The following is a 13,540-nucleotide window of genomic DNA, read 5'->3' as shown; positions in this document are numbered from 1 at the left end:
GAGTCAAGTCCCCTCCATGTAGAACCCTGACCCCTTCTCCCCCGAATGGGCCCTCGGCCTCTTCAGAAGCAGAGGATGGCTATGGGACTCAGAGATGGAGCGGGCAGGAAAGCTTCCTTTACCAACCCCAAGTCCTGTGAAGTGGGAGGGGTGCTATGGTTGTCCTGTGACTGTTTCACTAGGACTGACAAGGGCTGATAGAAGCAGGTGGGTGGGTGGCTGGGCAGCTGCTCTGAGGTTAGACTCAGGAGGCTCCTTCCAAGAAGCAGGGGCACCTGCCTATTTCTCCCCACCTGCCTTTCCCGTGTAAAAGTCCTAGTGTGACTCTGAGAAGGGGTTGCTAGTGAAGTGTGGCTGTTCAGTGAGGGATTCCAAGCTCACGTGGCTGGTCGGTGCTCCACCTGAGTGGTGGCTAACACAGACTTGGTTTTCCAAATGTTTATGCTGCTAGTGACTGAAGGGAATAATGGAGTGCAGGGTTCTCAGCCCTGCTGATGCTTGGGGCTAGCTGACTCTCTGCTGTGGGGACGGTCCTGTGCATTCTAAGATGTTTGCCGCACTCCTGGCCTCTACCCACTACATGGGCACTGGTGACAGTCAAAAATATTTTCAGACATTACAGATGTCCCTATGGGGTGGGGGCAGGGGAACTGTCCTTGTTTTGTTCACTCACTTGCTGCCAGACCTGGACCAGCTCTGTGCCCATGGTAGGTGGTCAGGGTCTTGGCTTCACTTTCTTCAGCCTGTGTGTCTCTGGCCTCATCCACTGCTGCCCCTACTTCCCTGTGAATTGGCCTCTGACAGCCCTGGGCCTCGGGTTAGGAGAGGTTCCCTCTCTGGTCTGAAAAGCCACACTGGCTCCAGCTTCCACTCTGCCTGGCTTTTCCAGCTTCTGGTAAGTGTATCAGATCCCCCAGCCAGGCACCTCCTTGCCCAGGCTCCAGGGAGGCTCTAGCAGAGCCCTGCAATCTCCTGGTTGTGGCAGGGAGGATGTTGGGCCTGACGCTGCCTGGCTGAGCCCAAGTCCAGGTTGTGTTCCTTTCTCGCCAGTGATGTTGGGGATGATAGCCTTCTGAGCTCAGTTTCTGCATCATGTCGGGCCTGGAACAGGGTTGCTTTGAATATGAAGCTGGATCCATTTGCAACACCCTCTCTGAATTTAAGGTCCGTGTTATTTTAAAAAGACCTATTATCTGAGAATGCACAAGATGCTAGATGGAGATTGATCTGGGTCACTTGAATTGCTGCATCTATTCGGGGATGATAAGGAGGGGAACGTCACCTGAGGACCTCCACACTTAATTCCATTGAGGACAGAAATGAAGGGTGAGGGATTCTGGAGTGGCCTGATTTCTGGTTCTAAATCAGGCACCATTGCTGGACAGTGACCATCTCTTGCTTCCAATGCACAAGGACCTCTTGAGAAAGTAATTGAAATAGAAAGAACTGCTTCAAGGTACCCAGCAGAATGATAACTATTCCCCATTTGATACAATCTACACATCTTGATTAGCTTAATAAAATAGTTTGAATCTATGTATGGATTCTCTGGTGTAGACAGACAACAGATCCACATCACTGTTTTTCAGCTGAGTCATAAGCTGGATTAGGTGACATGAGGTGTCATAGCCAGCAGCCTGAGAGAATGAAGAGCTATATGTGGTGTGGCCCCATGATGTTTTGAGTCCTCCCTCTCTCGAAGATGTAGTGACATTTTATCTATCATCTATCTATCTATCTATCTATCTATCTATCTATCTATCTATCTAATCTATCATCATCATCATCATCATCATCATCTATCATCTACTATCTACCTTTCAAATTGGCCCCAAATGATCTGATTTCAGTGAAAAACCAGGCACTGTCCCCTAGAATCCATAGGGATGCAGTGGATGCACTCCCTGGCACTTGACCAGCCGCTCACAGAATGCCTTGCATTCCATCAATTCCTGCTGGCCAGTCAGGCACATGACTAGGTGCTGAATTGAGACAGATGAGCCTGCCTCATTGGTCTGGGTAAGCACAGCTCTGAACTCACTGCGTGCTAGAGGAAAGGGTGTCTGGGTGGCAGAGGGAATGATGGCAGTGCTTGGTTCAAGGGACAGTCATCTCCAAGTCCAGAGCCTAATCTGCCTCGGTGGCCACTGCACGGTGGGGCCTGGTGGAGTGGCAGTGAGGACCATGGCCTGTAGATCAGAGGAGTCACAGGACTGATGTCAAAGTCAGTGAAGGCAGATGAGCTGAAACGTGTCAGACCATGCCTTGTGCCTCTCAGCACTGTCTTTGGAAAGCCCTGGGAATGTCCCTGGTCTGGTGCTTCTCCCCGGAGGCACCCACATTCTGCTCTATTGCCCCAATGATGCTTGATGAGCCAGCTGCCCTGTCTTTTCCACCTGGTGGATTTGGGCAAATTTCTTGGGCCCCCAAGTGCCTACCCCTGACCTAGATGTACTCTCTACTACTCAGGCCTGTGTGGCACTCTACTCCCCCTGGTCACCATGCCCTGCTGTGTCAGGCCGCTGTACTCACTCTCCTCATTTCCCTGGAGTGTGTTCAGAGGCTGCCGTGAGCCGTGCCCCCTCTGTTATCCCTGCAGCACAGGGCAGCTGCTGGCCCACGGACGCCTGCTGTACCCTGAGCACAGGATGAACAGTTCCCGCCCTTCCCTCCTCACCCATGTGGAGCTTTGACCCTTGCTATGGGGCTCAACAAGACAACAAATTGATTATTCGTTTTACATGCTTGTCTGGCAGGGAGCCAGCAGTCTGCAGGCCCCAAGCATCTGTGGGTTTGGTGTCTACACTGCTTTGTTAGGTTGAGCAGAATCTTCAGATGAAGCCCCAGGGGAATGAGGTCACCACTCCTTGGGCATTACATCCCATCCTGAAGACCAGGGAAGGGCTTTCAAGAGGTCATGAAAGAGGGGACATCACAGCCACAGTGTCTTTCCACTTGGGGTTCTATCTGAGGCTCCCAACATCAAAGGCAAAACACAGGTATGAATGTGGCCTCTAGGGAAGAGATGGGACAGCTGCATTTTCCAAGAGGGCAGCCTCAGCTCAGGAGCTGAATTTTACACTTAACGGTTTATTGGGTTACCAGAGGTCAACACCCATGACAACGAATACAGGTGAACTTTGAGGAGTATGAACCGTCCTCATAAGGGCTGGTGCTCAAGCCACTCCACAAGGGGCCCCTAAGAGACCCTATAAAACTTCAAAAGCAAGGACAGAGGCCCTGAAAAGCAGCACTGGCCTGGGACTCAGCTGCTGTAACCATTTGGCATCTGTGTGCTGGAGTGATAGCAGCTATTGGCAAACAGGCTGATGCATTTTAAAGCCAGAGGCTGCTCTGAATGAGATTTCCTCTAACATCTCAAGAGGTACATGGTGACTGGCTGGGTGTGAGGAATGTCCTGTCCCAGCTTCTGGAGTGTCTGGTCCTGTTTCCTAGTTAGAGCTGTGGGGCCTGACTGTGACATCTTGGGCAGCTGCTGAGGGCACAGTGATGGCCAGATGCAACCTCTCCCGCCAAGTCCTCCTTGGGAGCTACCATCATTTCCTGGGGAAAGCTGGACAATCTGGTCAGGTAGGGACACCTGTTGAAGTGGAGATCGTTGGTGAAGCCAGGACACCTGATGAATACAGGGTTGCCCAGTGAAGCAGGGGCAGAGAGGAGCTTAAGGGAGGTGAGATAGGCAGTCTGGGGATGTCTCTAAGGATGCGCGAGGGAGATGTGTAGAGGAAGATGACCTGATCTAACCACCTGTACCAAGGTTTTCTTCTCCAGGGAAGTCACCTCAGTTCCTGTCACACCCCTACTTGATCCCACCACCCTCTGGCAAAGATGATGCTGTGAAACAAAAACCAAACTCACTTTTAAGTTCCAAAGAGTCTCGGCTCACAAACAATGTGGTCTATGCCCAGATGAGATTGTTCTTGCTTGGTAGAGCCACAGCCGAGGCAGTGTGGTTTTTAAGAGGAAGCTGAGTGGGCTTCGGATGTGATGGTCAGGGTTGCATCTTGACTTTGCTATTTCCCCGGCATGTGATTTTTGGGGGAGAATGACTTATAAAATTATTGTAGTAAAGAGTTTTTGCAAGATTGCAGGGAGTTGCTATGGGGGGAACTTCACCTGCGGCCAGGGGCGAGCTGGCAGGTCCTACCTGTGTGTGTGTGGGCGGTGCCAGGCTGGGCCTCCCATCTTTGCTCTACAGCTGCCGCTTACATGGTGCTGGCTGAGCTGCCTTCTCTGAACTTCAGTTCTGCTGCCTGCCTGCCAGGGTTTGTGGGACCACGTGAGCTGCTGTGGGTCCAGTGCCCAGGGCAGGGCTTGGAGAGGACAGTGCCTCTTCTGTGGTGGCTACACCAACTAAGGAAATGTGAGTCTAGAAAGGTACTCACATTTCCCGCCACACCAAGAAGGTTGCAGTGCTAAGCAGCAGTCACCAATAGAGCCACCAAGGATGGCATGCAACCACCCCTGCAACACCAATGCCAAGCCCGTTGTAGGATGGGGCCACACCGGGTCTCCCTGTCACAGGAGCTTCAAGGCCACACATGCTCATTCAGTTGTCCTCTGGCTGGTTTGGCCTTGATCCTAGCACCCTAACTCCCAGGGCCATCTGCCTTGTGTGGTCTTGTGCTGGTTCTTGGGGAAGACTTCACAGAAACTGAGGAAGTACAGGGAGGCCTGAGTCCTTTTAGCCTAAAGCTTTTCCATGTTGAAAGACAGGGGGCTAAGAGAAGACGGGAAGGTGGTCTAGTGGGAGACAGAGCACCTGCGCACCAGAGGCGGAGATATAGCACCCATGACGGTGGTGGGGAAGACATCCGGCGTGGACTCTACTTCTTAACCAAATGCAAAGATATGGAACTTTGGGCACTTCTTGAACTTAAAATGGACTGATTTAGGAGAAATACAAAGGCCATTTTGCATAAGGCCGCTCACAATGAATACACCCTGAGATACTGGGCAGAAAAGATGTGAGGATGCAAACAAGTGACAGGATGAGCTATCCAGGATACTGAGAACCACTATGGCCACCCCATCTCCAGTACACCAACCTGGGCCAGGCATTGGCCTATGCCCGTGAATTCACCAGCAGTCCTCAGAAGTGGGCTAGAGATGAGATTCAGAGATGTGCACTTGTATGGATCACACAGAGGGCTTGATCCCAATCCATGTGTTCTATCACCAGGTCACTCTGACTCTTACAGGGAGGTTTGGGCTTCTTCCATATATTCTTCATTGAGTTGAGTCTTAAAATATATTTCTGGAACATTCACTAGAGACATAATGCTAGATGGATCTTGGATTTGGCCCAGGAAGGCAGTGCTAAAACTTTCAGAATATTAAGCATTTCAGGTCAAGGGGGAGAGGGACAGGTGCAGGAGACCAAACAGGAGTTCTTATTCCAGGACATCCCAGGACAGTGATTTCTGACTTATGCTGAGCACTGGAACCACCAGGCAGTAGCTCTGGTCAGTGACATCAGGATTTCTGAGGCCAGGATCCAGGTAGCAGGGAGCTATTGTCGTGGATGAATCATGGTCTCTGAATCCCTTAATATTATTAGTAGGATAAAGATACTAAGAATGTCCAAGGTGAAAACTTAAGCAACCAGGGATGTCATGACTCTCATCTTAGGGGACCTGCCTACTCTTCCACCAGCTGAGTCCTGAGTAGCTCTGTGGTTATTTAAAATAAGTGAAAAGTAGAAATGAAACCCAAGAGTGGATATTCATCAGAAAAAAAAGTCTTAAGCAAGAAAGCTAAAAGATAATTTCTGTTAAATAATGAACACTCATAAAACAGCAGTGTAATGGTATTAAAATGTCTGATTACTTATTTCTCAGCATTCGTCTGATAACTTAAGCAGCATGAAGCAGTAGTTGCACTTAAAAAAATGACAAGAAAATAGCTATTCATTTAGTTGACAGGGAAGGTTCATTTCCTTTTCAAGATCACTGGTGTCACTGCTTATTACCAGGGTGAGTGTCAACACAGGTGTCTTTATGCTGAGACGGTGTCCACAGTTCCTTTGCCTACAGTTCCTGGAGTGAACCTCGGTCCTTTCAGGAGGGGTTTTGGGAGGGGCTGCGGCCTGCCCCCTGCCCTAGATCAAGTAGGCCCCAAGACTGCATATTGCTGCGTGATGGCTGCTGAGTTTGGACACGTTCCAAAGGAGGCCTGATGTTCCTAGGCTGGGGGCAGCATGGAGGGAGTGTCTGCTGGGCCTGGGGCAGGCCCAGTGCTATCCTGGCATTGCATTCTCAGGGCTGGACCCTTCTGAAGACCAATGACAGCTGGGAATCCTGCCAGCAGTTTTTTCTTTCTTCCTGCCAGCCCCCTTTTCTTCCTGCAGGGAAGGTTCATGGACGGGGGAAATGCCGGAGGAGTCAAGCAGGGCCACAGACAGAAGTGACGTGTCCCCTGCCCTCTGCCTATTGCACCATATTTCATAAAAAATAAACACATTTGTACTGTTTATATATTGCTAATGCTATGGCATCCCAGGTACTGGCAGCTGCAGAGAGAGCTGCACTGTCATGAATCCACCAGAATCCATCCAGAGACAGCCTTGCAGGTCAGGATCTTTGGAGCTTCCCTTTGGACGGGTCAGCAGTGCTCATCTGCCTCGTGCTCTACACAGTGCTGTGAAAATGAAATTAAGGGATAAAAACAAAAGAAATCCATGGGTAGAAAATCCCAGGGCTTTATGGAGTTGTTTGGCAATAACTTATAGTGTACAGCATCGCACAGGTGTGTCTACCTGTGTGTCCACCCCTTGCCAGCCCTGCCTTCTCTGCATCTGTGTAGGACTGGCCCCAGGTTCTTTCCCTATGCGCCTGGATGAAGCTCATAGGTGGTTGTTCTTGGAGAGGTAGGCGATGAGGGCCACGGCCACGCCCACGTAGATGCCTGTTCCGATGGTGATGGACAGCACAGCCAGGAACAGGGCCCGCCGGGAGCTCGTGCTGGCTTGGTGGAAGTCCCCCTTGGCTACGGCTTTGTTCGTCTATTGGAGAGAAAGGAGGGAGGAGAAAAGGAAGTCAAGAGGAGCAAGTGGAAGCAAATGAAGTGAGCGTAGTGCTCACCTCTGGCGCCCTCCAGCCTCGAACTTAGCTGACACCAGAGAGGGAGGACTCATTACGAGGTAACTGGGCATGCTCCCAGCTGTGGTGGCGGCGGTTCTGTAACTGGTGAAGAAGAAATGCGGGGGCTATTGCTCCCCTACACTGCAAGGCAGTCAAAGCTTTAAAAAAGGAAAGGGGGCAGCCCGGGTGGCTTAGTGGTTTAGCGCTGCCTTCGGCCCAGGGCGGGATCCTGGGGATCCAGGATCGAGTCCCAGGTCGGGCTTCCTGCATGGAGCCTGCTTCTCGCTCTGCCCGTGTCTCTGCCTCTTTTTCTGTCTGTTACTCTCATAAATAAATAAACAAAATCTTTAAAAAATAAAAAAGGAAAGAGCCCCCAGGAATACCCGTGGCTGGCATCGCTCCATCACCAATGTGGGGCCCAGGACCCTGGGCATCAGGATGTGAGGGACAGAACAGATATTACATTCTCATTTCTACCGAAGGATGATACTTTCTTTCATTTGAATAACACTGAATTAAAACAAAAATATGTTCACACTTACCTGATTTAATCTTTACATAGTAGGAGTGTGGGGAAGGAAAGTCTAGTTCTCACTTCCCAGAGAAGAAACTATGGCATAAGATCATTAAGTCGGTTGCAGGACACCTAACACTTCCACTGACGATGGGATCATGCATTCCTAACTACGTCCTTCCTCACCATAGCTGGAGTGGATAGAAGTGAGCCATGAATAAAATATTTGATATAAGACCAGTACCCATATTTTTGTTCACTCAGTTGGTAGTTGCTTTGATAAGATTCATGTTTCTTGGGGTCACAAGGTGGATAGGCACATGGAGGTTTGGGACAAAGTGTCTGGTAGTGTATTTTGTAGCAGACCCCATATACCCACCCTCAATCCCTTCCTCTGTTGTCCTCCTCCACAAGTGAGATTCAAAATGTGACACAAGAGTGTAGGAACCACCATGTGCTTCAGCTGTAACCATCCTGAAGAGATCAGCTGAGTAAAATGGTGAATTTGGCTGATGGGAGTGGAGGCTACCATGGACCCTAACCCCTGGGAGGGTCAGGTGATGCTGTGGAGAGCTAACCCCAAGCTGGCTGGGGCTTCTTTATGGTCAGGATAAAGGCAGAACCCACTCCCCAGGTAGATAGCCTAACTCATTCTCTGGCCCATCTCCAGAAAGCCAGTTTTTCACTGGGTCGCATCTCCACATGTCATCAGTGGTATTTCTGCACTGTGAAGGCTGGTATGAGAGACAGTGTGTTGTTTACTCAAACTAAAATATGCCACCTCATCTGCAATGGATCACAACGGGTCAGACTCAGAGGTAACTCGTGAAATGAATTCCCACCCTCCACAGTCCTGGCCCTGATTGATGAGCTATGGAGCTCCGTGTCGGGCTGAGAAGGCACCTTGGTCTACTTGGTGGCCTCTCTTTCTCTACCTGCTGGATGCTGGAGGTCAATTTTTGCTTTCCTCTTCTAATTTTCTGGTTTGGAAGGGAGCTTGGGAGATCACTGCCGGCAGTTCTTGATGAAACAGAGCTCAGGGAATGCAGAATGGGAAGCCTCCTAGGACAATACCAATTAATTAATTAAGCCTTAATTAGCTGCATTTCATTTTATCTAGCGGTACTCCCAAACACTCCAGTGTCCCATAACATCATTCACTGGAAATGCCCTTCCTTAGCCGGGTGGCCACCCTCCATCGGAATGGGTTTTGCTGCTCTCTGGCATTATCACCACCCTGGGCCCTGTTGCAGGAGAGGACACAGATGTGCAGAGAAGAAGTCAGGGCACACTGGGCACTCCTTCCCCCTGAACATGGGCCCTGCCCGGAGCGCCTTTGTCCCAACTGGCCTATGCATTGGAGCTGACCCATTTCTATAACTATGTGAGTAGCTGCCTTCCTGGCTCAACTCCAGAGGCAGGTCCTTGTCTGCTTCATCCATGAGGTGTGCCTTGGAGCCTAGAGGAATGGAGGAACTCACTGAACACTTGATGAATGACCAGATGAGTGGGCTGTTCAAGATTAGCTCCCTTCAAATGCTCCCAGGTGCATGATCCTGGTTCTCTGGAGGCCTCTGTGAGGAAGGTAGTGGCAGGGGGCAGCCTTAACCTAAGCTGTGGCCCAACTCCACAGGCCTCCCCTCTGGTGCCTTCTGAGCCCACAGTGCCAGCGCTCTCATCCTCAGGAGCCGGAAGTGTCTGCTGGGGAATCCACAGTTTACTCTCACGGTCCAAGCTGAGAGAACCCCATCAACATTTTGTTTGGTTATAGGGCAACTGTCCCAGCAGGAAGTGTGTTGTGCTGGAGATGCTATCAACTGAAATATGTCAGAAACATCAAACAGATAGATCCCCATTGATAATCAGGCTGCTTTTCAGCAATGCTATTCAATGTCTGCATTTTGCAGAAGCTCCTGGAACTAGCCACACTGTTTGCACTCCACAGACTGGGCATCCTGGTCTAACAAAGGTGGTGTCCGGCACATCCTTTGTTGCAGACAATGGATCCTGTGGCTACAAGGCAGGTTGTACATCCTTCTGAGAGGCTGCAATCTCAGAGAAATATTTCCATCCTGAAAACTTCTGGGCTATGTGTCCAGGCTCTTCTTGCTATGCAGGAGGGCAGGGGTTGTTGTCCTGGGTCCAGGGGTCGACAGAGACCTCATGTTGAAAGCAAGACTGTGTATGCATGTGCGTTTTTATGAGATGAGGGTCAGCCATGCTTGCTGGATTCCCAAAGCAGCCACGTTCTCAGCTGCCCTGACTGCTGCATTGGGGTGGGGGGCTGTGGTGAGGAGGAAAGGAGGTATCAAGGAACAGCCAAGCTGGCAACTCCTGGTAGGGACAGGAGGATGTCACAGATGCTTCTTGGCTGGAATAAGCAGATGTTGTTTGCTTGTCCCAATTTGGAATATAGACTTGTCTACACCCTGGTCTGCACATGCAGCCCATGGTTTGTAAGTGAGCATGCTGTAGGCACGCTGAGAGCCCTCACTCAGGATGGCCCATGGGTATCGTTAGCTTAAACTGTGCCACATCAGACAGCTCTGCAACAGGAGTCCCCAAACCTGGTGCACATTCCAGCTGCCAGGGAGCTTTGTGAACTGTGCCCTGGTGGCACCCCGGCCAGGGAAGTCAGAAGCTCTGGCCTGGGACCTGGCTTCTGTGCCTTTCATGCTCCCAGGTGATTCCAAAGTGTAGGCAAGATGGAGAGCAAGGTGGCCAACTGTCCTGGTTTGCGCAGGACTAAGAGGGTTCCTGGGACCTTCAGTACCAGAATAGGGACAGTCCAGGCAAACTGGGATGAGACTTTGCTTCGCAGGAAGACAGCCCTGGATCTGGCATGGAGAGCATCCTCGTGACCCACATTTTTCCAACAGAATCATTGTTTCATGTGAGCAGGCTCGTGGTAGAGGGAATGATATTGGGGGAGTTGAAGCTCAGGGGGTGAGCTCAGCCTCTTGCAGGGTACTGACAACCTGAGGTCCGCCCTCATGTTTGGTTGTGGGAGCTGTGTGCCCTGATGGCCTGTCTGACTGGTGTGCATGGCACTGCTTTGATTCGTACAACTGGACGCTTGCAGGAAGAGAAGCCACCCACACCCTGGGCCCTCATAGTTTTGTTTTTACCTTGGAGGGTGTTATTTCCAAACCTCATTTCCTCTTGACTGGTGTGTGGCCCCCAGGAGTTTATAATTTGCTGGTATTTTACCTCCTGATAGCCTCCTTTCTAATAATGGCAGCATCGGGCTCCCCCTGTTTTTGCAGGGCCATTAAGCCCTGCAGGTGGGGGCCGCATCCCTAATCCTAGTTTGTCCTCCTAGGAAAATGCCTCCTGCCGTGGCAGGTAATGAGTGCCAAAGGAAACAGAAGGCTGGTCCACTTTATGCACTTTGTTCTTGGACATTGAAATGGCTTCCTTGAGCAGTCTTGGGCTTGTTAGGGGATCCTGCCCCAGGTTTGCCTGTACCTCTACCACTTTCTCCAAAATGCTGCCCATGGCAGACTTGCTCATGGGGTCTCTGGCAGTGCCTGCTGTTGGTCCCTATGGCCTGCTGCATGGCATGTGTGCTTTCTGACCCTGGATCATTTCCTGCCTAGCCTCATCTCCTCCCACAGTGGGGTGGCCTGCCACCAAGGCCCTCCCATCGTGGGGTCCAGGATACTACCAGTGTGTGACTTTACTTCAAATCAAATGCTCCACTGACTTTAAAAGGGGAAGAAGGACTCTGAGACTCAGTGTTCCCATCTGTGCAGTGGGCCCATGGGACTGAGGCAGGCCTGGTCAGTGGGGGCTCCGATACTGCCTCCTGTCCTTTGCCCTCTGGACCCATGCTCCTTCCACGTGGCTTGCCTGTGGCCAGGAGGCTGCCCTGGCTCTTTCTCTGGTCCCCAGCTTCTCCCTGAGTACTGCCCAGCAGCTCCATCAGACTAGAGGAGGGGATGGGCTCACCATTTGTGAAGGCCCCAAAACTGATACCTCCTGTGGGTTCTAATGCTCTGTCCTACTCTCTCTGGCCCTCTGCGTGGTGGTGGCTCTGATGCACCTGCCCCAGTCACTGCACTGTCCCTTGAGGCCCCAGGCCAGCCACCTTTGTAAATCAGTCCCCCCAAATGATCTAACTGGGGTGAACCATCTATTTCCCTGAAAGCAACAGCTACAGCTACACTGCTGATAAGATGTTTGCATCAGCCATGATCTGGCTGTGAGGACCTGACCTGTAGGCTTTTTGTCGCCGATGAGATGCTTTCTGGCATCTGGGCACCCAACCAGCCTGCTCTCTCCTGATGGCTGTGGTCATCATCCACTGCCGAGAAACACTTCATCCCTAACTTTGTGGTTTCAGACAAGAATAAACACTGATTTCTCTACCAGTTTCTGAGGGTCAGAAATTTGAGAACTGCTCAGTGGGGCAGCTCTGACCTGACCTCAGGTGGGCCTGGGCTGTATCTCCTCAGCATCCTTACTGTGTTGTGGGCTGAGGCAGGCCACCAGGCTGGAGGGGAGGCAGGTCTCATGTGCTCATAGTGTCCTCCTGCTGAAACCTTCTGGGCTCCTTCCTCATGGCCCTGTTCACATCTGGTCTGTTCAGAGTCCCCTCCTAGGACAGAAGGCCTCCTTGGGGCATCTCGGGATCTGTTCCTGGGTGCCCCTCATGAAAGTGCAGCCATGGCTGATGCTGGCTCATGCTGGATCCTGCTTGCACAGGTGAATGTAATCTCCCATGAGGCCATGGGATGCACCGATGATGTCATAGTCCGGGGCTCCTCCAGCCAGAACAGAATCCAACTGGTGCCATCTTTCAGGGCAGTGACGATTCTGGCTCCCGGGACTAGGCTAAGAGGTGCTTCTCTCCATTGAGCTCATGTTCCAAGGGCAGGTGCCTACAGGCAGCTCTCTCTCAATGTCACCTCTGTCACTCCTGAAGGCCGAACTACAAGGGAGAAGGAAGTTTGGACACTGGACAGAAGGAAGTTTGACCCTGTGAGCTGGCCCCTCTGGCCTAGTCTGCAAACAGCCATTCCCATTCAGGCCCCTGCAGAAGACAGGATGTCCACCTCCTCCTACTTTGGGCTGGGAAACTTATCTCTTGGGACTGGCTTTTCTTCCTCGCCCTTTCTCCCACAGGTCATGAATGAAGTTTGTTACTTTCTCTTTGGGCCTTTTGCTTAGAAAACAGGAAGTGCAGGTGGCCGACAAGGTCCTAAGAAGCGCCCAGCTGTACCGTCTGTGGGGTCCAGACCTGCACCCCCTGGAAGGCAGCCAAGAGTAAAAGTCCCAGGGGAGTGGGAGCATAAGCATCTGCAATCAGAAGTCAAGAAGCCCTCAGGCCCCAAGGGGCACCCTGGGGCACTTTCAGCCACAGCCCTGATGGGGAGGTGCCCTCCAAACCTGCACCCAGAGGTGCTGACCTCTTCCACATGCTGCTGGACGTCGCACACTGAGACATTACATGTGCACTCTGGATCTCTAGTTACACAACTACCTTCACTTATCTGGTTGTGAAAATACACAGAAACCCCCACTTTTAAACCTAAGAGCACAAAGAACACATTATTGCTACAAGTCAGGAAAACCACTGGCTTCCGTTCCTTCCCCTCGAGTGAAGGGATTTACACTGAATCAGTAAAAATCACATCACCAAAGACTGTGCAACCAGGACGAACCCACTTTGGCTCGGCATGAGGTCAGTCATGCCATTGGGTCACTCCTCCTGAGGTGGGGATAGGCACCGAGTCAAGCCACCATGTCAGGGCAACATATCCTTCATCACAAGGCAGGAAGCTCCTTACATTCAGTGGAAGCTCATCCTGCTCAGGTTTTCACGAAAATGGCCAGTGCACAGAGGAATGGAGGCAAATTGACATTCTTTGGGGGGCACTTTCGAATGCTTATACCTATTTATCACTCTCTCTGTTGCTGG

General features: G+C 51.3%; 1 protein-coding gene across 3 annotated transcripts in view; it reads right to left on the bottom strand.

Moving 5' to 3' along the window:
• Nucleotides 1-5,847: 5,847 nt before the first annotated feature.
• SYNDIG1 (synapse differentiation inducing 1) overlaps nucleotides 5,848-13,540 on the bottom strand; it is a 188,791-nt gene continuing 181,098 nt past the window's right edge. For all 3 annotated transcript variants that reach the window (XM_055321329.1, XM_055321328.1, XM_055321330.1), the window contains one exon: nucleotides 5,848-7,024. In XM_055321329.1, coding sequence (XP_055177304.1) covers nucleotides 6,866-7,024 — 159 coding nt within the window. In that variant the 3' untranslated portion in view covers nucleotides 5,848-6,865. The remainder of the gene's footprint in view (nucleotides 7,025-13,540) is intronic.

The sequence above is a fragment of the Nyctereutes procyonoides genome, unplaced genomic scaffold (assembly GCF_905146905.1).
Source record: "Nyctereutes procyonoides isolate TBG_1078 unplaced genomic scaffold, NYPRO_anot_genome, whole genome shotgun sequence".
NCBI lineage: Eukaryota > Metazoa > Chordata > Mammalia > Carnivora > Canidae > Nyctereutes > Nyctereutes procyonoides.
The sequence above is the reverse complement of the archived record's forward strand: the minus strand, read 5'-3'. Positions and strand labels throughout refer to the sequence as shown.